Below are 24,380 nucleotides of genomic sequence, written 5' to 3'. Positions count from 1 at the left end.
CATATATATACACACACGCACACTAACACACATATCTACCCATATATACAACAAACTACTGCCTCCTTTTGGTATACTTTGAAATATTTTTTATAATAAAGTTAAAAAAAAAAAGCAATTCCAAAACTTTCAGCACCAGTAAAATGCTGCAACTGCCTTGCAAAAAAGCACATACTGCTATGCCATGACTTTGGCAACACTCCCATCCCAGGCCTTGTAGTAGGAGAATCTGCACTGCTTCTCAGATCACTGATTCAACATCTTGGGGTGAGGATGGAGGGACAGATTTGCTCAATCAGCCCACAAGAATCACTGGGTATAGCATGCCATGAATTCTCTCAGTGTTTACAGAAAACTGAAGCATCTAAATGTTTTCTTCAGGACAAGAAGATGCCTTAGGACTATATGATATTTTAGTTTTAAGACCAGGATATCAATCAGGCATTTGCATTTATTTAGGATTTATTTATGAATTACCTGTCTTAATAACTGGATAGAAATATGAATAAAAATTTGTTAAGACTGAGATAAACAGAGTTCCAAATACAAAGAAATACCTAGAGGATTTTCAAAATTCTGAAAAAAATTGTCAAAGAACATACAACCTGTAAATCACCAGTAAAGACAGGAGTCAGCCAGGTCCAGTGGCTCACACCTGTACTCCCAGAACTTTGGGAGGCTGAAGCAGGAAGATTGCTTGAGTCCAGGAGTTCAAGATCGGCCTGGGCAATATAAGGAGACACCCATCTCTACAAAACATATTTTAAAATTCATTGAGTGGGCCGGGCACAGTGGCTAATGCCTGTAATCCCAGCACTATAGGAGGCTGAGGCAGGCAGATCACTTGAGGCCAGGAGTTTGAGACCAGCCTGGCCAACATGGTGAAACCCTGTCTTTACTAAAAATATAAAACTTAGCCAGGTGTGATAGCAGACACCTGTAATCCCAGCTACTTGTAGGGAGGCTGAGGTTGCAGTGATCTGAGATCGCGCCACTGCACTCCAGCCTGGGTGACAGAGCGAGACTCCGTCTCAAAAAAAAAAAAAAAAAAAAAAAAAATTCATCGAGTGTGGTCCCCGCTACTCAGGAGGCTGAGGTGGGTCACTTGAGGTCAAGGCTGCAGTGATCACACCACTGCTCTCCATCCTGGGTGACAGAGACCCTGTCTCAAAAAAAGAAAAAAACAAAACACACCATAGGAGACTCCAGAGAAATCTGCAGGGCAAACAGGGTGTCAGATCTGTAGGGTTAGCACAACTTTGGGGCTGGGGGGAGGGGTGCAGGGAGGATGGAGCAATAGTAGTTATGAAGATATCAGATATTACTGTAATACAGAAATCCTAAGGACAAGAGGGCTTAAAATTTTTCTAGTAGAAACAGGAAGGACCTTGCAATATAGGAAATACTTATACATAATGCTACAGGAAAAACCACTGCAAAGCAATTTTTTACTCTTAAAAGTAACTAAAGATTATCACACATCCCCTTACTACCCCATGCAGATACTAAGAACCCTAATGTGCTATTAAATCAAAGACAATCTTTCACACTTAAATGTGTAAATTCTTAATGTACAGAAGTTTCTAAGTGGTGTTTTGTTTGAAACTTTTAACTCCAAAGGTAACAGGGATCCCAATAGGTGTTCTCAATTACTACTACAGCTGTTTGCTGAACTCTATAATGATTTTACCGATTTATTTAGGAGTCACTTGGGAAAGGTCAACACTTTAACACAACCACAAAACATCCAGAAAAGCCTAATTTTGGTCCTATTGACAGGGAATCAAAAAATACTTTAACAGAAGTAACAGTCTTAAAAAAAGGAAAATAGGAGCCTAAAGAGAGAGGACAACTAAACGTAATATGGTATCCTGGATGGAATCCTGGAACAGAACAAGGATATTAGTTTAAAAATACGAAAATATGGGCCGGGCACAGTGGCTCACACCTGTAATCACAGCACTTTGGGAGGCTAAGGCAGGTGGATCACTTAAGATCAGGAGTTCAAGACCTGCCTGGCATGCCTGTAATCCCAGCTACTCGGGAGACTCAGGCAGGAGAATTGCCTGAGCCTGGGAGGCAGAGGTTGCAGTGAGCTGAGATCACACCACTGCACTCCAGCCTGGACAACAGAGTAAGATTCTGTCTCAAACAAACAAAAAAATTAGCCGGGTGTGGGGGTGCACACCTGTAGCCCCAGCTACTTGGGAGGCTGAGGTATGAGAATTGCGAACCTGGGAGGCAGAGGTTGCAGTGACCCAAGACTGAGCCACTGCACTCCAGCCTGGGCAAAAGAGGGAGACCCTGTCTCAATTAAAAAAAAGCAGGGCATGGTGGCATGCCTATTGTCCAGGCTACTTGGTTGAGCCCAGGAGATTCAGGCTGCAATGAGCTGTAATTGTACCACTGCGCTCCAGCCTGAGTGACAGAGACCCTGTCTCAAAAAAAAAAAAAAAAAAAAAAAAAAAAGAGGCCGGGCATATTACTTGAGGTCAGGAGTTCAAGACCAGCATGGCCAACATAGTAAAACCCTGTTTCTACTAAAAATTAAAAAATTAGCTGGGTATGATGGCGCATGCCTGTAATCTCAGCCTCACTTGGGAGGCCGAAGCAGGAGAAATTGGTTGAATCCAGGAGGTGGAAGTTGCAGTGAGCTGAGATTCTCCAGCCTCGGCGACAGAGCAAGACTCTGTCTCAAAAAAAAAAAAAAAAAAAAAGAATTTGAAATTGAGAGGTTATTTGAAGTTAATGTTTTGTTCAATATAATCTTTCCTCTTAGAGTTATTGCTCTAATCACAGAGTGATAAACACCAACTACTCTCAGTTAACAAGAGTTAACAAAATTCATTTTCACTTCCATATTCCAGTTTTCGTTGCTGACTTTACATGCTTAGCATACATAGGTGTGCTGCTTAAGTGAACAGATATACAAACTTCACAGGCCTGTAAGAGCAGAAGGCAGAGTAGCAAGCTAGTTACACACTGACATTAACCACACCAGCAACATTATTTGTGCCAGGGCGCACTTTTGACCAAATACAATGGCTAAAACATAGCTCACCTGTCCACAGAGGATAAAGAGCCATTTTCTTCACTGAGAAATGGGCTTAGAAACGAGACAACTCTTGGGCTGTAAAAGTGGCAGGGAGTCACTGTAAACATCTAGGTAAACAGTATTTACTGTTCTAGAAAAGACTTCTTAAACCAGTTTCATGGTGTCAAGGAGTGTAAGACCTCCCATTTGAAACCATATGGAAAATGATGCATTTGTGCAATTTCTGCAGTGAATGTTCACACCTTCAAAAGATTTCCAATGAATGCCAAAGAGGTTAAAAATTATTGCTTCCAATTGAGCATGTTTCTCAAAATGTGGCCCAAGGTCCACGTGGACATTTAGGGAAAAATGAGAGAAAACTTCCTCACTGTTTACAGCACTAAATGTGTTACCTTCCGGCATGACCCTAAGATGCTTAAGGTGGTATCCCAGCACAAGAAGATCCCCTACTTAAGTGGGGAAGAGAGAAACCATGAGCTAAGTCAATACAGTTTGGGCCAGGTGTGCTGGCTGACACTTGTAATCTCAAAACATTGGGAGGCCGAGACCAGCTATCACTTGAGTCAGGAGTTCATGAGCAGCCTGGCCAACATGGTGAAACCACGTCTCCACTAAAAAATAAAAAAATTAGCTGGGCCTGGTGGACACCTGAAATCCCAGCTACTATTCAGGAGGCTGAGGCACAAGAACTGCCTGAACCCAGGAGACAGAGGTTGTAGTGAGCCGAGATCATGCCACAGCACTCCAGCATGGGTGACAGAACAAGAATCTGTCTCAAAAAAAAAAAAAAAAAAAAAAATGCGGTGGCTCACACCTGTAATCCTAGCACTTTGGGAGGCCGAGACGGGCGGATCATGAGGTCAGGAGATCGAGACCATCCTGGCTAACATGGTGAAACCCTGTCTCTATCAAAAATACAAAAAAATTAGCCGGGCGTGGTGGCAGGCGCCTGTAGTCCCAGCTACTAGGGAGGCTGAGGCAGGAGAATAGTGTGAACCCGGGAGGCGGAGCTTGCAGTGAGCTGAGATTGCACCACCGAACTCCAGCCTGGGTGACAGAGCGAGACTCCGTCTCAAAAAAAAAAAAACAAAAAACACAAAAAACAGTTTGCTCTCTTTATAACTGTCCACATAATATATCCTGTGTGCCCAGTTCAGTGCCCCACATAGACAGATGACTCTTGTCCCTGCCCCTACATCTCTTCCAGTGTCTCAAAAGAAGTTTTTTTTTTTTTTTTGGAGATAGAGTCTAACTCTGTCACCCAGGCTGGAGTGCAGTGGCGTGATCTCAGCTCACTGCAACCTCTGCCTCCGGCGTTCAAGCAATTCTCCTGCCTCAGCCTCCCAAGTAGGTGGGATTACAGGCTCATGCCGCCATGCCCAGCTAATGTTTTTCTTGTATTTTAGTAGAGATGCGGATTCATCATGTTGGCCAGGCTGCCGGAGTTCAGGTAATCCGTTTGCCTCGGCCTCCCAAAGTGTTAGGATTACGGGCGTGAGCCACCATGCCTGGCCAAGAGAAGAGTCTTTTTTTTAAAAAATATGGAACACTTCATGAATTTGCGTGTCATCCTTGCACAGAGGCCATGCTAATCTTCTCTGCATCGTTCCAATTTTAGTATATGTGCTGCCGAAGCAAGCACGAAAAGAGTTCTTAAACTTGCCATCTCATCAAGAGCCCTTAACATTATTCGTGGAAATCCCCCTTTGGGATATTTTCAAAGAAAACGTTCAACTATGGCTAAAGACAGAATACTTGGGAAGTGGCCACTCTAACTGAGTGCTCCCTTCTTATGAGTATTTCAAGAAAGGATGTGATATTACCCTTTTGGAGAGGTGGTTTTTTTTTTGTTTTTTTTATCTATCTTTTTGGAGATTTTTTTTTTTTTGAGACAGGGTCTCACTCTCAGGCTGGAGTGCAGTGGCATGATCATAGCTCACTGCAGCCTCAAAACTCCTGGACTCAAGTGATCTTTCTAGCCTCAGCCTCCCAAGCAGCTAAGACTACAGGTGCATGCCACTGCATCCAGCTAATTTAAAAAAATTTTTGTAGAGATGAGGTCTTGCTGTGTTGCCCAGGCTGGTCTGAACTCTTGGGCTCAAGTGATCATCTTGCCTCAGCCTCCCAAAGTGCTGGGATTACAAGTGTGAGCCACTGTGCCTAGCCTGGAAAGTCTTAACCCATAGGAACTTACTGATCATGAATGAATTCATTAAGATTACCATATGGAGAATATAAGAGTAATACCTGAGACTTCACTTTTTGCACAGGTTACTAAAACCTGACTAGGCAAGAACAAGCTGCTAATTGCCCAAGAGCCACACACCCAAGGAAGCATAAACATATGTTCTTAGTTGCAGCAGCCTTCCTTAAAGAAAACGTGTCAAGCCTCCCAAAACCTATTAGGGAATTACTAGTATGAACACCCACTTTTGGTGATCAGTATTAAAGTGGAAAGCAAATGAATCTCAACAAAAGCCCAAAAGAACAATGGTTAAAATCCTTATCTATTTCTTTCTGCAGAAATCCTATGCAGAAACAACTATGCATTCTGATGGACATTCTGACATTATGTAGAATTTCACATAAGGCACATTTATGGAAGAGGGATTAAAAGGGAAATATTCCTGGCCGGGCATGGTGGCTCATGCCTGTAATCCCAGCACTTCGGGAGGATGAGGCGGGCAGATCACCTGAGGTCAGAAGTTCGAGACCAGCCTAACATGGAGAAACCCCATCTATACTAAAAATACAAAAAATTAGCCAGGCATGGTGGCGTGCGCCTGTAATCCCAGCTACTCGGGAGGCTAAGGCAGGAGAATCGCTTGAACCCGGGAGGCAGAGGTTGCGGTGAGCTGAGATCACACCATTGCACTCCGGCCTGGGCAACAGGAACGAAACTCCCTCTGAAAACAAAACAAAACAGAACAGGCAGGGGCCGGGTTCAGTGGCTCATGTCTGTAATCCCAGCACTCGGGAGGCTGAGGCAGGAGAATCACTTGAACCTGGGAGGTGGAGGTTGCAGTGAGCCAAGATCGTGCAAGACTCTGTCTCAACAATAACAAAAAAGGAACGGGTAGGAAAAAGCAGTCAGAAGCTATTCTCTATGGTCTTGCCAGCCAGCCCCCGGCCAGCCCACTCTAACAACTTTCATTAGATAGGTTTTCTGGACAGCTGACACATTAAGATTCAGTAATTTTTTTTTTTCTTTGAGACAGAGTCTCACTCTGTTGCCCATGCTGGAGTGCAATGGTGCAGTCATAGCTCACTGCAGCCTCAACTTCCCAAGCTCAAGTGATCCTCCCACATTAGCCTCTTGAGTATGTGGGACCACAGGTGCACACCACCACCCCTGGCTATTTTTTTTTTTTTTTAACGAGATGGGGTCTCACTATATTGCCCAGTCTGGTCGTGAACTCCTGGGCTCAATTCATCCTCCCACCTTGTCCTCCCAATGACTTTTCATACCATAATTCTACCTTCTCCAACATAAATAGGTAACCTTATATTAGCTTAAGAAGTTTATAACTAAATTTGTCACAGAAATGCCACCTTACTACTCGGTTTATGAAAGATACATTTAAAGTTATCAAATAAGATTTCTGTACAGGAAAAATTAACCACCTGACTCCTGTTTCAACCTAGGATTTAAATCACAGTTACTCTTTTCTCTGGGGATTGGCTTCAAGTCTTCTGATTATATCCAAGAAGGCTAGGATTACTCAAGTCAGTCACTTCAACTGCTTGTCCATTTTCCTGATTGTTTTAAAGGAAGGACAAACATGGCTGTACTGACTGCTATGACCAATTGGCCTACCAGCCACAAATTAGGATGGCCTCCCTTAAAGACCCCTGGAGACACTACTGACTACAATAATGCCACTTTGTAACTAGTCAAGGTTATGAAGAGTCCACATGCGGCCAGATGCAGTGGCTCACATCTGTAATTCCAGCACTTTAGGTGGCTGAGGCAGGAGGATCGCTTGAGGTCAGGAGTTGAAGACCAGCCTGGGCAACATAATGAGATCCTATCTCTACAAAGAAATGAAAAAATTAGCCATGTGTGGTGACACACACCTGTAGTCCTAGCTACTCAGGAGGCTGAGGTAGAAGGATTGCATGAATGCAGAGTTTGAGGCTGCAGTGAGTTAACTGTACCACTGCACTCCAGCCTGGATACACAGTGAGAGCCTGTCTCAACAACAACAACAACAACAAAAATTCCACATGAAGTTAAACTAAAATAATTCAACATTCACTTAACTTTAACACGCATGTTTAACACTGGTCAATATCAAGCTGAATGTTCTGAGTGTCTCTGCTTTTATTCCCTGTCCAACTGGCAGGTGACAGTCATTTAATAAGGAATCTGGCAAAATACAGGAGCAAAGGAAGAACAGCATAACGTATGTATCCTCTATAAGATTAGTCAATTTGGGCCGGGCATGGTGGCTCAAGCCTGTAATCCCAGCACTTTGGGAGGCCGAGGCGGGCGGATCACGAGGTCATGAGATCGAGACCATCCTGGCTAACACGGTGAAACCCCGCCTCTACTGGAAATAACAAAAAAATTAGCTAGGTGTGGTGGCGGGCACCTGTAGTCCCAGCTACTCAGGAGGCTGAGGCAGGAGAATGGCGTGAACCCGGGAAGCAGAGCTTGCAGTGAGCTGCTATCGTGCCACTGCACTCCAGCCTGGGCAACACAGCGAGACTCCATCTCAAACAAACAAACAAAAAGATTAGTCTATTTGGCCAGGTGTGGTAGCTCACGCCTGTAATCCCAGCACTTTGGCAGGCCACAGCAGGTGAATCACTTGAGGTCAGGAGTTTGAGACCAACCTTACCAATATAGTGAAACCCCGTTTCTAATAAAAATACAAAAATTAGCTGGGCATCATGGCATGTGCCTGTAATCCCAGCTACTCAGAAGGCTGAGGCAGGAGAATTGCTTGAACCTGGGAAGCAGAGGTTGCAGTGAGCCAAGATCGCAACACTGCACTCCAGCCTGGGTGACAGAGTAAGATGTGGTCTCAAAAACAAACAAACAAACAGATTAGTCTATTCACTTGAAGAAAATAACATGGATCTGAGGCCGGGCATGGTGGCTCATGCCTGTAATCATAGCACTTTAGGAGGCCAAGGTGGGTGGATCATGAAATCAGGAGATCGAGACCATCCTGGCCAACATGGTGAAACCCCATCTCTACTAAAATGTAAAAAAAAATTAGCTGGGCATGGAGGCATGCGCCTGTAGTCCCAGCTACTCAGGAGGCTGAGGTAGGGAAATTGCTTGAACCCGGGAGGCAGAGGTTGTTGCAGTGAGGCGACATCGGGCCACTGCACTCCAGCCTGGTGACAGACAGAGACTCTGTCTCAAAACAAAAAAAACAGAAAAAAACCCCACATGGATCTCAATAGTGGGATGGCCTAAAACATTTCTATTTTGTATTTCAAGCAGAAGACGGCATCACTAACAGAATAGCAGGTACTATATTCCAGAACTGGTGAACAAGGGCTTCTGGTGAAGAAAAAGTTGAATGAGCACCACTGCCAGGAGACGATCTTTTTTTTTTTTTTTTTTTGAGACAAGGTCTCTTTTTGTTGCGCAGGCTGTAGTGCAATGGTGCCATGATGGCTCACTGCAGCACCTCAGTCCCCTGTTTAGCTGAGACTACAGGCAACATGCCACCATACCCAGCTAATTTTTAAATTTTTTTTGTAGTGACAGGGTCTTGTCATCCTGCCCAGGCTGGTCTTGAACTCTTGGGCTCAAGCAATCCTTCCATCTCAGTCTCCCTAACTGCTGGGATTACAAGTGTGAGCCACCACACCCAGCCAGCAGGTGATCATTTCTTAAGCCAATGGTTCTCAAACTTGAACCAGAGTCAGAATCCCCTGAAGAGCTTGTTAAATGCAGACAGTTAAGCTCTACTCCCCAAGTTTCTCCTTTAATACCACTGAGAAGAGGCCTGAGATTTGTATTTCTAACAAGTTACCAGATGATGCTAATGCTAGTTCAGGGACCACACTTTGAGAACCACTGTCTAAACCACTCTTAAACCATAACTTTCAGGTGAGACTCCACTCTATAACCTCCAAAAGTCCTTGAACACGATCCAATCACTTTAAAAATGCATACTTAGATACTACCAAAATATAGCTTTTTGGTCTTAGGAATCTGGCGTAGAAAACAGACCAGCATTTATAACTTAGGGGTTTAAGACCCTCAGGGTCACAGGTGCATATGATAAACCCACTTATAACCATTCCACACTGAGATTTAGGAGTAGGTCTGAAAGCACCCAATGTGACTCTAACTTGAGGTCCTAAGATATTCTTGGAAGCAAAATGAACATCATCTGAACCCCAAAGAATAACTACGCATCTGAGTTACTTGACACCACCAACACCATTTATCAAGTTCTCTAAGGAAGACCAAAGCCTTGATACTCAAAGTATAGTCAGTGGACCAGCAGCATGTGCACCACTTGGGAGTGGGTTAAAAAGCAGAATCTTGGCCGGGCGCGGTGGCTCACGCTTGTAATCCCAGCACTTTGGGAGGCCGAGGCGGGTGGATCACGAGGTCAGGAGATCGAGACCACGGTGAAACCCCGTCTCTACTAAAAATACAAAAAAATTAGCCGGGCGTGGTGGCGGGCGCCTGTAGTCCCAGCTACTCGGAGAGGCTGAGGCAGGAGAATGGCGTGAACCCGGGAGGCGGAGCTTGCAGTGAGCCGAGATTGCGCCACTGCACTCCAGCCTGGGCGACAGAGCGAGACTCCGTCTCAAGAAAAAAAAAAAAAAAAAAAAAAAAAAAAAAAAAAAGCAGAATCTTCAGGACCACCCCTGATTACCACTCAGAATTCCTTTCCCAAGGCCTAAAGGTGATCCCCTAGGCATATTAACATTTGAGAAACAAGCTGAACTAAAGGATGTCTTAATACAAAAGGAAACTCTAGTACATTACCCTGAAAAGCACCTGACCAAAACATCTATACTTCTTCTACTCATGGGCGAAAAACAAAAACTCTTTGAATTCTGAACAACAAACTACTAACATTATCCCAGAAAGCAACTGAACACTAAACTAAGAAGGGTCAAAGGTTAAGGGGCCCTCTCATCTGGCCAATGTGTTTTTTTGACCCTGTAAGTAAACATACACAGCTACAAGTTTCCACAGAATACACCACCTATTAAAAAAAAAAAAAAAAAATCACCAGCCGGCTCACACCTGTAATCCCAGCACTTTGGGAAGCCAAGGTGGGAGGATCACCTGAGGTCGGGAGTTCGAGACCAGTCTGACCAACATGGAGAAACCCCGTCTCTACTAAAAATACAAAAATTAGCTGGGCGTGGTGGCGCATGCTTGTAATCCCAGCTACTCAAGAGGGTGAAGCAGGAGAATAGGTTGAACCTGGGGAGCAGAGGTTGCGGTGAGCCAAGATCGCGCCATTGCACTCTAGCCTGGGCAACAAGAGTGAAATTCCACCTCAAAATCACCAATGAGAACAGTTTCCCTCTACTCCTTCCACATCTTCTAGCCCGTGAACTTGAAGTGGCAGAAACATCATTAAAGTCTATTTATTCCAGTAGTTTGATCTCAGTACACAGACAAGGAAGAAGGATGGTTTGAATATTATTCCAGTTGTGGAACTAACATATTTATTATAATGCTAGGAACACATAATCATTTCAAGCTCTCTTTAAAGGGAGAAGACTTCGTTATCCCCAAGTCCCGCATAAAATTTCTAGAGTGTTGAAAAACATGAAAGCACTACCCTAACACTGCCTAAACACTATCCTAAAATTGTCATTAACTAAATCCTCTTACGAGTAGAAAGTAAACCTATTTCCAATTAATTTGGTAGAAAAGACTTAAATCTAAGCTCCACTGTCATTAAGCTAAAGAATGCTTTTAACCAGTTCTTCAAGGCACATTTATCTAAGTATGACAGAATTCTGAGGCTGGACTGTCAAAAATGGACAATACTGAGGTTCTTAATCTTTACTGCAAAGAAACTAAGTCTCCTACCCTAAGGAAGAGAAATATCTTCCTAAAAATGACTTAAGCATAAAGATAGAAACATACACAAAGATGAAAATATACATGTTAACCTCTGATCAGTGTGTGAAAGTGATTCAAAAGCCTCTCTGCCTGGACTCTACCAGTAGACTACTGGTTAGAACTTTAGTTCAAAAAGCACTGGAAAGGGTGGGCATGGTGGCTCACACCTATAATCCCAGCACTTTGGAAGGCCGAGGTGGGTGGATCACCTGAGGTCAAGAGTTCAAGACAAGCCTGACCAACAGACAAAATTAGCCAGGCATGGTGGTGCATGCCTATAACCCCAGCTACTGGGGAGGCTGAGGCAGTAGAATCGCTTGAACCTGGGAGGCGGAGGTTGCAGTGAGCCAAGATCGTGCCATTGCACTCCAGCCTGAGCAGCAGGAGTGAAACTCCATCTCAAAAAAATAAAAATAAAAATAAAAGTACTGGAAGGGGCCGGGCTCGGTGGCTCACACCTATAATCCCAGCACTTTGGGAGGCCTAGGTGGGTGGATCACCTGAGCTCAGGAGTTCAACACCAGCAACACAGTGAAACCATCTCTACTAAAAATACAAAAAAAAAAAAAAATAGGCAAGGTGCTTTGGCTCACACCTGTAATTCCAGCATTTTGGGGGGGCCGAGGCAGGTGGATCACATGAGGTTAGGAGTTCGAGACCATCCTGGCCAACATGGCAAAACCTCGTCTCTATTAAAAATACAAAAATTAGCTGGGCGTGGTGGAGCATGTCTGTAATCCCAGCTACTTGGGAGGCTGAGGCAGCAGAATCACTTGAACCCCAGAGGTGGAGACTGCAGTGAGCCGAGATAGCACCATTGCACTCCAGCCTGGGCAACAAGAGCAAAACTCCGTCTCGAAAAAAATAAATAAATAAAAATAAAAATACAAAAACAAAATTAGCTGGGTGTGGCAGCGTGCGCCTGTAGTCCCAGCTACTCAGGAGGCTGAGGCAGGAGAATCGCTTGAACCAGGGAGGCAGAGGTTGCAGTGAGCCAACATCATGCCACTACACTCCAGCCTGGGCGACACAGTGAGACTCCGGTTCAAAAAAAAATAATAAAAAGTACTGGAAGGGGGCCGGGCGCAGTGGCTCACACCTGTAATCCCAGCACTTTGGGAGGCTGAGGCAGGTGAATCACTTGAGTTCAGGATTTCGAGACCAGCCTGGCCAACATGACAAGATCCCATCTCCACTAAAACTACAAAAATTAGCTGGGCATGGTGGCGCACGCCTGTAGTCCCAGCTACTCGGGAGGCTGATGCAGGAGAATCACTTGAACACAGGAGGCGGAGGCTGCAGTGAGTCAAGATCACACCATTGCACTCTGATGATAGAGCGAGACTCCGTCTCAAAAAAACAAAAAAATAAGTACTGGAATGGCTGGGTGTGGTGGCTTACGCCTGTAATCTCAGCACTTTGGGAGGCCGAGGTGGGCAGATCACCTGAGGTCGGGAGTTCGAGACTAGCCTGACCAACATGGAGAAATCTCATCTCTACTAAAAAAAAAAAAAAAAAGCAAAAAAAAAAAAACAAAAACAGCTGGGCATGGTGGCGCATGCCTGTAATCCCAGCTACTCGGGAGGCTGACGCAGGAGAATCGCTTGAACTCAGGAGGCAGAGGTTGTGCCATTGCACTCCAGCCTGGACAACAAGAGTAAAACTCCGTCTCAAAAAAAAAAAAAAAAAAAAAGTACTGGAAGATTTTCATTTCCCTTCATTTGATGGTTTTTCTCCATTCAGAATTCACCTGTCAACATTTTAGGAAATGAATTTAAGTTGTGAAACACTACTCAAACACTCTCAGGTTTGAGAGAAAATATATTTGGGAAGACCAAATCTGAATGTGGAAAAAGTTTTCTATCAACTTACATGCTGTCATGCCAAAACAGATCATCCTAAGACAGCAATCAACCAAGAACCCTTTACACCTGAAAACATTTCTCTTCCAGCAGTTGTTTCCTTCAGTGCTGAAAATGCGTATTAATCTGACAGTATTTGATACTTTATCAAGTAGGTAATAGTGCACCAGTACATAAACAAGGGCTGGCTTTAAAGCATTAACCAATCAGTATCCCAGGAAGCCAGGGACAAGAAGCCATGTTAGAGTCCATGACTGAGGCTGGGCACAGTGGCTCACCCCTGTAATCCCAACACTTTGGGAGGCCAAGGTGGGTGGATTGCTTGAGCCCAGGAGTTTGCCTGGGCAACATGGCGAATTCCCATCTCTATAAAAAATACAAAAATTAGCCGAGCGTACTGGTGCACGCCTGTGGTCCCAGCTACTCAGGAGACTGAGATGGGAAGATGGCTTGAGCCCGGGAGGTCCAGGCTGCAGTGAGCCATGATTGCACCACTGCACTCCAGCCTGGGCGACAGAGTGAGGCCCTGTTGCGTGCAAAAAAAAAAAAAAAAAAAAAAAAAAAAAAAAAATAGAAAAGTCCATACTAAGGAAATATATGGATGTGTGCCCAACTAGGATATAACCCTTCTTGTCATCAATGGTCCCAACTGCTTCAACATTGTTGAGCAAATTTTATGTGATCCAGCCTGATACATTTCAGGGACCCAGAAATGAATTTACAATTTGAGTCCTGTCAACCTCTTCAGAAATATTCAGTAGCCAACAAGACATGTACTGAAGCAAGATCTTTAATAAATATGACTTCCTCTCTCTCCCAAAAGCAGTTATCTGGACAAGCAATTTAAGCATCTCCAGTTTTTAGCTAGGGGAAATATGACTGAAGCCTTACTTTTTTGAGTCCATATCCAATTTGTAATAGAAAGTAAAAAAACAGGATTGAAAAATCCAGTTACCCCTGCCAAGCACACTCAAGAGCATTCCTGTGGGGAGTCTGCCTCTTAAGGAAACATCAATACAGAGGACACTAACTTTGTTTTTTTTTTTTTTTTTTTTTTTTGAGACGGAGTCTCGCTCTGTCGCCCAGGCTAGAGTGCAGTGGCGCAATCTCGGCTCACTGCAAGCTCCGCCTCCCGGGTTCACGCCATTCTCCTGCCTCAGCCTCTCCGTTCTCTGAGTAGCTGGGACTACAGGCGCCCGCCACCGCGCCCGGCTAATTTTTTGTATTTTTAGTAGAGACGGGGTTTCACCGTGGTCTCGATCTCCTGACCTTGTGATCCGCCCGCCTCGGCCTCCCAAAGTGCTGGGATTACAAGCGTGAGCCACCGCGCCCGGCCGCAGAGGACACTAACTTTGTAACGCATCCTAGAGCTTTAATACTCACAGTACAGTATGTAAATCAATAACATACCAATTACATAGCTGTTACAGAACTTACAAAAGTATACTGATCCGCAATTTTAAAAAAATCTAAGCCTACATTCCCTTCACCTAAAAGCCTCTCAAAGCAAATTCCAGCTTAAACTCTGGGTATCTACGCTTGCAGAAAAATGTTCAAAGTAATGCTCTACTAAATTTAGTTAATATTTAGTTCATGTAGTGAGTCAGAATGAGATTACCACTTAATAGAAATCAAACAGTTATACAATGTTACTAACTTCGCCACCTAAAAAGAAACACTATTTCATTAGTGGCAAACCCTACTTTTGTATAGCGATGAGGGCATTTGGAGGCAGGCGGCTTCTTCAGGTCAAGGAAAGCATCTCCATTTTCTGTTTCACCCACACTTCTCCTATCCATGGCTCCTTGGTCTACAATGCTCTGCACCTGGAAGATAAATCGGCACAAAATTGTCACCGACAACAGTAAGTTTTCAGAAATCTTGGCTGTTTCTTCAGAAGCTGAAACTTTTTAATCTCTCAAAACAGCTAGTGTTAAAAACAAGTCCCCACCCCAAAATTATGCTATAAATTAGAAGTTGGAGATAGAATAATTGGTACTCAGTTCTCTCTCCTAGTATCCTAAGCATCAACATGGTAAAAAGTAGAAGGTGACCAACTCAAGGTATATAACCTTTAAGCAGCTTTAACACAAAGAGAAACCAAGATTAGTAGCTGCCACCCATGGGGATCTTTCAAGACTGGTGGGGAAGTTTCCCGGAGTGGGGGCAGGTAGAAGACTGGTTGGGCTGGCAACCCGCGAAGTCTGTTGTAAAGTGCCTGTCACTTGCCAATGGACGGCGCCAGCTGCCCCTTGTTATCCGGCGATCAGGGACTGGGGACGGGGCCCGAGCGCCCCTCGCCCGGCCAGCCGCACCTGTGGCCATGTCAGGGGCGCCGATGGCAAGGAAAGGGCGAGCACCGGCTTCAGCTCCGAAACTTGGCTTCCCCGGGCCGCGACCCCAACCCGCAGCCCCTCACGCAGGCCCGGGCCCAGCGGCCTCCTTCGGAGGAAGGGCGGGGACCGTACTCACTGAGGGGCGGCCGGCCGCAGGGAGCAGGGAGGCCGAATCTCCCGGCCCGGCGCTTCGAGCTGGAGCTAGCGCAGGCCCGCAGCCATCCTCCCCGGCCCGGCGGCTCGGTCCCCGCCGGCCGCCTTGCGGGCCTCGCGCCCCCTGCCCAGCCCTGCGGGCGCCCCGGCGCCCGCGCTCACGCACGCGACCCCGGGAGCAATGCGCCCGCGCCCCTTCTACACCCGCGAGCACCGGCGCGCGGTGCCCCAGACCCAGCCGCCACCGCCGCCGGCCCTTACTCGGTGCTTCCGCCGTTCGGCGGCCCTTTGCCTCGGCCGCCGCTCCCCTCCCCGCTGCCCGCGCCGGTCCCAGCGCCGCTCCCCGCAGCTTTCGCTCTCGCGCCCCCACCCCGACCCGCTCGCGCTGTCTCTCTTCAGCCGCCGTAACTGCAGCCCGGCCCTCCGCCCCTCCTCTTCGGCCCCCTCCCCCTTAATAACTCCCTCCACGCACCCGGGCCCCGGCGCCGCCTTCCCCGCCGTGCGCCCGGATGTGAGGTGGCTGCAGCGGTGCCGGGCGAAAAAGAAGCATCGCCGCGCGCTCCCCAGACGCCAGCCCCTGCGCGGGCCGGGCGGTGGGTAGGCGATGGCGGCGAGGACGAGGCCACGGTGGGGACAGCGGAAGCCCGCTCCCGTCCGCGCAGGCGGTCGCCGTGGGCAGCCCCGAGGCCCCCGCCGCCGCGTTCCCACGCGCGCTGCAGGGCAGAGCGGACTGCACTTGGGACCCGAGACTCGCGACACGCCACTCTCCTGGAGGCGGTGGCTAGATGGGCCTGGGCTGGCGGCTAGCGCGGCCTGTGGCGCGACCACCGTTGTATTTGCACGGTTCGCATAGGCAGAGAACGGTGGGGCTTCGGCAGTGGGAATTTGAGATAGGAGATTGGGGTCTTCCGAGCCTTCCCCAGTGCGGTTCGAACCTCAGCTGTTTTGCGAGTGGCGTGATCTTGGGCAAAGCTGACTTACCTAAGTTTCGGTCGTGTTTCTGAAATGGCCTCTCTAAATCTATGAGGCTTATGCGCGAGTACTGGTTGCCGCATTAAAAGACAAGCTTGTCACGATTGGCTTTGATAGCGATAAAGGCGACTGACAAATTCATTGAAATGTTCTTTCTCTCCGGTAACCTGAATCTGTCCTTAGCCTGCACGGAAAGGGGAAGTGCGAGTGGAGTTGGGGAAATGAGACGGCGAATGTCAAGCGCTTACCACATAGTGCAGACTCAGGCTGACAGGGGAGCCACAGAAATGCAAATATATGAGCAGTGCGGGTTACTGCGTCCCGGGGAGGAGGTCCTATGTGCTGGAATATCACAAGCACCCATTTCTGCCCTGTGGTGCTGCGCAGCGTTGGTGTGAAGCGATGCGTAGGCGTGAAGTCCGGAGAACCGCAATTTTCCTCGTTAAAGGACAGCGACGTCTACATTTCTTCCAAGAGGCCTACTTTGTTGGAACTTCACTTCACTTGTGAAATTAGGGTGTTGGGCAGAGAGTGACCACTAACTCAGCTCCTTTCTTGTGAATCTTGGCAACAGAAAACCTTTTTCTTTTCGTTTGTGTTACTGAATAAAGTGTTTCTTACAAACTACTTTTTACAGGCAAGAGGCAGAGGGAAACACTTGCAAATCAGGCCTGAGTTTGCATTCTTATCTCTGCCACTTCCTACAAGCTATGGAGAGTTGGTCTATTGATCCTTAGTTTTACCTGTGAAATTGGGAAGATGATATAACCTGCTCATGGGGCAGTTAAGATTAAACAGGATAAGGTGGGTAAAAAACCATATATAACCCATAAAGCTGCCGAGCCTTTTTAAGCCTATACAGAGACACGTTGTAGGTGATAATACAGCAGGTGTTTTAATGATTTTAAAAATCCAGCTGTTTTTGGAATCCAAATTCTTCCTAAACCTGTGGGAAACAGGTCTAATCCCCTTTAGTGTCTTGGAGACTCCCTGGAGTAGTGGAGAAGGCCCGTTCTTTGAAGCTGCTAAATCCTGACCCTGCCAATTAGTGGGAAACCTGAGCCAGGCATTTCACCACCTGGATCTCCCTTTCCTCATTTTTCAGAAAGGGATCGCAGTATACCTACTTTTTAGGCTTGCAGAGGGAATTAAAGATAACATTAAAAACATTGCTCTCGTTATTTTATTTTGGGGGGGATGAAGTCTTCCTCTGTCATCCAGGCTGGAAAGCAATGGCACAATCATAGCTCACTGCTCCAGCCTCAGCCTCCCAAATAGCTGGGACTACAGGCTCCTGCCACTACAGCAGGCTAATTTTTAACGATTTTTTTGCAGAGATGGGATCTTGCTATGTTGCTCAGGCTGGTCTCGAATTCCTGGCCTCAAGCGTCCTTCTGCCTCAGCCTCCAAAAGCACTGGGATTACAGGCATGAGCCACCACACCTGACCTTTCTTGAAAAAGAAAATACTAGAAACCCAGAAATTATGGATTTCTGGTTACCTACTGTTATGTAACAAGCCACCCCAGAATTCCAATTATATTTTGCTCTCAAATCTGCAAAATGGGCTGGTTCCTGCTGGGACAGCTGGTTTCTGATCCATTCAGCACCAGTGGGGGCAGCCCAAAGGATGGGGCTGATGGTGGCTGTCAGCTAGGACCTGGGACCATTAGAGCTGTCCCTGGAACACTTACACATGGCCTCTCCCTGTGGCCAAGCTTCCTTGAAATATGATGGCTGGATTCTAAGGGCAAGTGTTCAGAGAGCGAACAAGAAAGCCATATAGTTGCTGTATTGCCTTTCCTAACCTAGCCCTGGAATCAGTTCTGCCACGTGCCACATTGTGTTCCTTAGAAAGGAGTCAGCACAGTACCCTATATTCAAAGCAAAGGAACTTAGACTCCACCTCCATATGGGAGGAATGTCAAGGAATGTGTAGGCATGTTTTAAATCACCACAAGCCATACATGAAATCAGTGCCCAGGGTGTTACAGCTATCATGATTTGATAGCTGGAACTAATTTCCTGAGCCCTCTGGTTTATCCTACTTAGGACCTACTTTTCCACTAGGCTCCTTTAATGTCTTGTAGAACCTTGGCCTCAACTCATTTCCTACCTGTCAAAGTCTCACTCTGTCCTTCTAAAAGAAGAAGATGGTTATTACCTAGGAAAAAAGGTAATAATCTAAGGGAGGCTTCCATAAACTTCTTTCACCTGTACCTGGCAAAAGCTAGATGCTTGCAAATTGCAAATTCTTGTTTCATTGTAGCTTTTGAATGTTACTCTCCTTGGCAGGATAATTTGTATTTGTATTTTTATTTTTTGAGAAGGCGTCTCACTGTATCACCCAGGCCAGAGTGCAGTGGCGTGATCTTGGCTCACTGCAACCTCTGCCTCCCGGGTTCAAGTGATTCTCCTGCCTCAGCCTCCTGAGTAGCTGGGATTACAGGCGCATGCCACCATGCCCAGCTAATTTTTGTATTTTTAGTAGAGACGGGGTTTCACCATGTTGGTCAGGCTGGTCTCAAACTCCTGACCTCGTGATCTGCCCACCTCGGCCTCCCAAAGTGCTGGGATTACAGGCGTGAGCTACCGCGCCCGGCCTGATAATTTGTAATTTTTTTTTGAGACGGAGTCTCGCTCTATTGTCCAGGCTGGAGTGCAGTAGCGTAATCTCAGCTCACTGCAAGCTCTGCCCCCTGGGTTCGGGCCATTCTGCCTCAGCCTCCCGAGTAGCTGGTAGTACAGGCGCCCGCCACCACGCCCAGCTAAATTTTTGTATTTTTAGTAGAGACAGGGTTTCACCGTGTTAGCCAGGATGGTCTCAATCTCCTGACTTCATGATCCGCCTGCCTTGGCCTCCCAAAGTGTTGTGATTACAGGCGTGAGCCACTGCGCTCAGCCTATAACTTGTAATTTTTTGAGACCGAGTTTCGCTCGGTCGCCCAGGGTAGAGTGCAGTGGCACAATCGGTTCACTCAACCTCCGCCTCCTGAGTTCAAACAATTCTCATGCCTCAGCCTCCCAAGAAGCTGGGACTACAGGCCTGTGCCACCACACCTGGCTAACTTGTATTTTTAGTAGAGATGGGGTTTCACCGTGTTGGCCAGGCTGGTCTGAATTCCTGACCTTATGTGATCCCCCAACCTCGGGCTCCGGAAGTGCTGGGTGTGAGCCATCGTGCCAGGCCAATTATTTGTAATTCTAAATGCCCCCTTCTGCAACTAATAACCAATTTTCAAATATCAACTTGGGAAAGCTCTTTGAGAGAGAAATTATTCTAGTTCTTTACTAAATATGTGTAAGATCTTGGTTTAGGTCCAAATTGTTGGTCCAAAGTTTGGCATAAGGGGTCTCAAAGCTTCAGTCAGTTGGGGAAATTAGCAGTCCAAGAACAGCAGAGAAGCAAATGAAAATACTAGAAACCGGCTGGGCATGGTGGCTCATGCCTGTAATCCCAGCACTTTGGGAGGCTGAGGTAGGAGGATCACTTGAGATCAGGAATTCTAGACCAGCCTGGCCAACATGACGAAACCCCATCTCTACTAAAAATACAAAAACAGCTGGGCGTAGTGGCATATGCCTGTAATCCCAGCTACTTGGGAGGCTGAGCCAGGAAAATTGCTTGAACCTGGGAGGTGGAGGTTGCAGTGAGCCGAGATCGTGCCACTGCACTCCAGCCTGGGCGACAAAAGTGAAACTGTCTCAAAAAAAAAAAAGAAAAGAAAAAAGAAAATACTAGAAACCCAGAAATTATGAGCACCTGTGAGAGAGTTTAATGCCAGGCCATGACCTTTCAGCAGCCGCATCACAGAAGGCTGGATTGCACCTCTCTAAATGGGCTTTTTCCTATTCAGTTTTTCTTGCTCCAAGAGTAACCCTTAGTTTTTTGTTTTTCTTCTGAGACAGAGTCTCGCTCTGTCACCCGGGCTGGAGTGCAGTGGCAGAATCTTGGCTTATTGCAACCACCCCCACCAGGTTCAAGCGATTCTCCTGCCCCAACCCCCGAAGTAGCCGGGATTACAGGCTCCTGACTCCACTCCTGGCTAATTTTTGTATTTTTAGTAGTAGAGACGGGGTTTCACCACGTTGGCCAGGCTGGTCTGAAACTCCTGACCTCAAGTGATCACCCACCTTGGCCTCTCAAAGTGCTGGGATTATAGGCGTGAGCCACCGCGCCTGGTCACATTTTTTATATTTTGTAGAGATGGGGGTCTCACTATATTGCCCAGGCTGTTCTTGAACTACTGGGCTCAGGCAACTCTCCCGGCTCAGCCTTCCAAAATGCTCAGATTACAGGTGTGAACCACCGTGCCCAGCCTCTAAGATGTCCTCGTCCTAGCTATTATTATATACTATTATCTTCTAATCTTTCCTGACAGGACTATTTTCATTGTAACTCAAATGGAAATGCCTTTCATACCTCCTAAATTTGTTAAAGCTGAGGATGGTAAATGCACATGACAGGAAGAAAGCATTAGGAAATTAGCTCAAATCATCTAGAAAGAATGCTTATTGACTTATCCTAAATATATAATTTATATAAATCTACATAATTATATAAAAGTACTTAGGCTACATTACAGTATATATATTTTAGTTATACTGTTAATTACAACCTTGAAGCTTACTAAATTATTTTAAAACTACTTGGCCACATTAACTTCAGATAAAAGTTGTCCCTAAAACATTGGCATTGATGTCCGCTAAAGTAGAACTCCTTTTAAATTACGTTTTGTTTTTTTTTTTTGAGACAGAGTTTTGCTCTTGTTGCCCAGGCTGGAGTGCAAATGCACGATCTCGGCCCACTGCAACCTCCACCTCCTGGGTTCAAGCGATTCTCCTGCCTCAGCCTCCCCAGAAGCTGGGATTACAGGTGTCCACTACCACCCTCGGCTAATTTTTTTAATTTTATTTTTAGTAGAGATGAGGTTTCACCATATAAAACATAATTTAGGGCCAGGTGCGGTGGTGGCTCATGCCTGTAATCCCAGCACTTTGGGAGGCCGAGGCGAGTGGATCATCTGAGGTCAGGAGTTCGAGACACACCTAGCCAACATGGTAAAACCCGTCTCTATCAAAAAAAAAAAAAAAAAATACAAAAATTAGCCGGGCGTGGTGGCGTGCACCTGGGAGGCTGAGGCAGGAGAAAAGCTTGAACCTGGGAGGTGGAGGTGGAAGTGAGCCCAGATCACGCCACTGCACTGCAGCCTGGGCGACAGAGGGAGACTCCTTATCAAAAAATAAATAATAAATGTTTTAATTGCAAAGATTAGCATGTAGAAAATAGGGCAACAATACAGATTATCTGTGATTCTAACTCCGAGACACCCAACAAGTTAATTTTCCTGTTTTTAGCGTAAAATCTTTCAAGTAAATAACTACTGCTTTTAGTGTCTGCACCAGGAATCTCACGTGCTTTCAAATGTTTTACAAAGCACGTAAAAAAGTATTTCAAAAGTCCCGCTCACCCCTCTCACTCCCATTTTTAAGATTATTAGGATCGGCCCAAATTTCAAATTTTAACAAAAAGGAGTGCTTATTAATTACATTTTAAAATGAAGGGTTACAAAAAGAGATAAGCCTGGCATTTCTAATTCGGGGGCCATGGGACCTCTCCCCTCCAAGTGCAAGTTGTAGCAACCTGCCGGGTCCACGCATGGGCGGGTCATACTCCACGGGTTCCGGTTTCCACTCCCTGTGAACCAAAAGCCAGAGGCTCACGCACGAGTCCGGAAGTGAGCGAGGGAGGACTTTCGTTCGCAGCCACCTCCCAGCTGGAACCTCATCCTTAGTGCTCGGCCGCGGGCGGCGTAACTCGGGGTTCTGCCTCGGAATACCTCCCACTTCTCTTGTCTAAGAGGGGCAGTAGCAAGCTGAGCTCAGAGCGAAGCTGGCGAGCCAAGGAGAGAAAGAACCCTCGGTGGGGATGCCCAGAGGGTGCATGGTCCACGCCCCTCGAAACCGACTCTCATTGCCGCTGCTGCAAAGCAACCCGAGGTGCGCCATCTACCCGACTGAGGCTGCGCAAGTCCCGGGGTCTGGGCGGGGTGGTCCTCGTGCCCGCCGCGTCGCCGTGGAGACGAGGGCGGGCCCGCACGAGACTGGCGTCCACAGGCGCGCGAAGCGCTGAGGCGGGCGTGGACCGCGCTGGAGTTAGGAAGCAGGTCTCTGACCGCCCTATGCCGCCGGGTTTTCTCCCAGCGTCAGGCCCGGTGGCTCGGCTTCCCCAGGTACGAGGCCCGGCCCTAACGTTCCCACCCTCTTCTGGGCTCGGCCTTTCCGGCTGTGAGCCCGGCAAGGAACTCAGTCGGGTCCCTCCGAGCCCGGTGAAATCTGTCCGAGCCTCCGCTTCCTCCCCTGAAAGTGCAGGTGATGTTGTCTCCCTGCGGATCTGTGGTGCGGGAATGGTGTAAGTGCGACAAGAGGGCGCAGGACGGGGCCTGGAGCCTGCCATCCTCTCCCGCCGCGTCTTCTGGGCTTGTTGTCTTCCGCCCCGGGGGCACCGCATCCTCCCAGGCGTCTAGTGAGTTCCTGCCCAGTGCTTGAGTCCACGCAATGCTCCTTAGCGTGCGCGGATCCAAATCAGGGGTTTCTTCCTCCCGGCTACGTGGCCCGGGAGCGGAAGGGCTGGTATATGGGCGACCTTACCCCCACTGAGCCCGCAGGGAGTAACGCAGTAAACAAACTTTGAAGCCTTCCCCGCGTGGGAGGTGGGTACCTGTTTTTATTTTATGGGAGGCTGTTAAGGTTTCTTAACTGCTGTGTAGATGTGTTGTAAATATTTGTTGAATGAATGATGTGAGGGACTTGAGTACAGCCATACCTCGCTTTATTGCACTTCACAGTTACTGTGTTTTTTACAGATTGAAAGTTTGTAGCAAGCAGGCCGGGCGCGGTGGCTCACGCCTATAATCCCAGCACTTTGGGAGGCCGAGACGGGCGGATCACGAGGTCAGGAGATCGAGACCATCCTGGCTAACACAGTGAAACCCCGTCTCTACTAAAAATACAAAAAATTAGCCGGGCGCGGTGGCAGGCGCCTGTAGTCCCAGCTACTCGGGAGGCTGAGGCAGGAGAATGGCGTGAACCCGGGAGGCGGAGCTTACAGTGAGCCGAGATCGCGCCACTGCACTCCAGCCTGGGCGACAGAGCAAGACTCCGTCTCAAAAAAAAAAAAAAAAAAAAAAAGTAAGTTTGTAGCAAGCAGCCCTGCACCGAACTACTATTTTTTCAATAGCATGTGCCCACTTCCTGTCACTCACACTTTGGTAACTATCGCTATATTTCAAACTTTTTATTTCAGGTATACCGTTACAGTGATCTGTGATCAGTGATCTTTGATGTTATGATTGCAGTTGTTTTAGGTGGTCACGAACCTCACTGGTGTAAGACAGCAAACTTAAGCGTTATGTCTGACTGCTCCACCTACCTGCCAGTTCCCTGTTTCTCTCCTCCCTCTCGGTCTTCCTTGTAGCCTGAGAGGCAACAATATTGAAATTAGGCCAATTAATAGCCCCACAGTGGCCCCTAAGTGTTCCAGTGAAAGGAAGAGTTCCATGTCTCTCACTTTATATCAAAAGCTAGAAATGACTAAGCTTAGTGAAGGAGGCACATCAAAAACTGAAATAACATGAAAGCTAGGCCTCTTGTACCAAACAGCTGAGTTGTGAATACAAAGAAAAAGTTGTTGAAGCGAATTAAAAGTGCTACTCCAGGGAACACACCAGGGATAAGAAAGCTAAACAGCCTTATTGCTGATATGGAGAAAGTTTTAGTAGTCTGGATAGAAGATCAAACCAGCCACAACATTCTCTTAAACCAACGTCTAATTTCGAGCAAGGCCCTAATTCTCTTCAATTCTATGAGAGCTGGGAGAGATGAGCAAGCTGCAGAAGAAAAGTTGTAAGCTGGCCAGGGGCAGTGATTCATGCCTGT

General features: G+C 46.9%; 2 protein-coding genes, 1 long non-coding RNA gene and 1 other non-coding gene across 53 annotated transcripts in view; 1 reads left to right on the top strand and 3 right to left on the bottom strand.

Annotated features, from left to right (window-relative positions):
• The window catches only part of EIF4ENIF1 (eukaryotic translation initiation factor 4E nuclear import factor 1), a 58,699-nt gene extending 41,125 nt beyond the window's left edge, over positions 1-17,574 (bottom strand). For 5 of the 7 annotated variants that reach the window (XM_055251610.2, XM_055251612.2, XM_063623542.1 and 2 more), the window contains exons 1-2: positions 15,944-17,574; positions 14,686-14,808 (exon numbers count right to left, since the gene is read on the bottom strand). In XM_055251610.2, coding sequence (XP_055107585.2) covers positions 14,686-14,808; positions 15,944-16,021 — 201 coding nt within the window. In that variant the 5' untranslated portion in view covers positions 16,022-17,574. Of the gene's footprint in view, positions 1-14,685; positions 14,809-15,732; positions 15,743-15,943 lie in introns of those variants that run through there. The other 2 variants (XM_063623539.1, XM_055251611.2) reach the window with 2 other exon arrangements.
• On the bottom strand, positions 4,591-4,697 carry LOC129468769 (U6 spliceosomal RNA). The gene has a single exon (XR_008652829.1). It is a non-coding gene; the product is annotated as a U6 spliceosomal RNA (small nuclear RNA).
• Positions 14,732-24,380, top strand: part of SFI1 (SFI1 centrin binding protein) — a 132,192-nt gene continuing 122,543 nt past the window's right edge. For 16 of the 44 annotated variants that reach the window (XR_010117150.1, XM_063623510.1, XM_063623505.1 and 13 more), the window contains exon 1: positions 22,463-22,675. The gene's annotated coding sequence lies outside the window, so the exon portion shown is untranslated. Of the gene's footprint in view, positions 14,847-22,149; positions 22,676-22,701; positions 22,855-24,380 lie in introns of those variants that run through there. The other 28 variants (XM_063623517.1, XM_055251588.2, XM_063623509.1 and 25 more) reach the window with 15 other exon arrangements.
• On the bottom strand, positions 21,977-22,397 carry LOC129467273 (uncharacterized). Its single transcript, XR_008652348.1, has 2 exons — positions 22,283-22,397; positions 21,977-22,140 (listed from the first exon to the last, which is right to left on the bottom strand). It is a non-coding gene; the product is annotated as an uncharacterized lncRNA (long non-coding RNA).

The sequence above is a fragment of the Symphalangus syndactylus genome, chromosome 18 (assembly GCF_028878055.3).
Source record: "Symphalangus syndactylus isolate Jambi chromosome 18, NHGRI_mSymSyn1-v2.1_pri, whole genome shotgun sequence".
NCBI classification, from domain to species: Eukaryota; Metazoa; Chordata; class Mammalia; order Primates; family Hylobatidae; genus Symphalangus; species Symphalangus syndactylus.
This window is presented reverse-complemented; position numbering and strand designations above follow the sequence as displayed.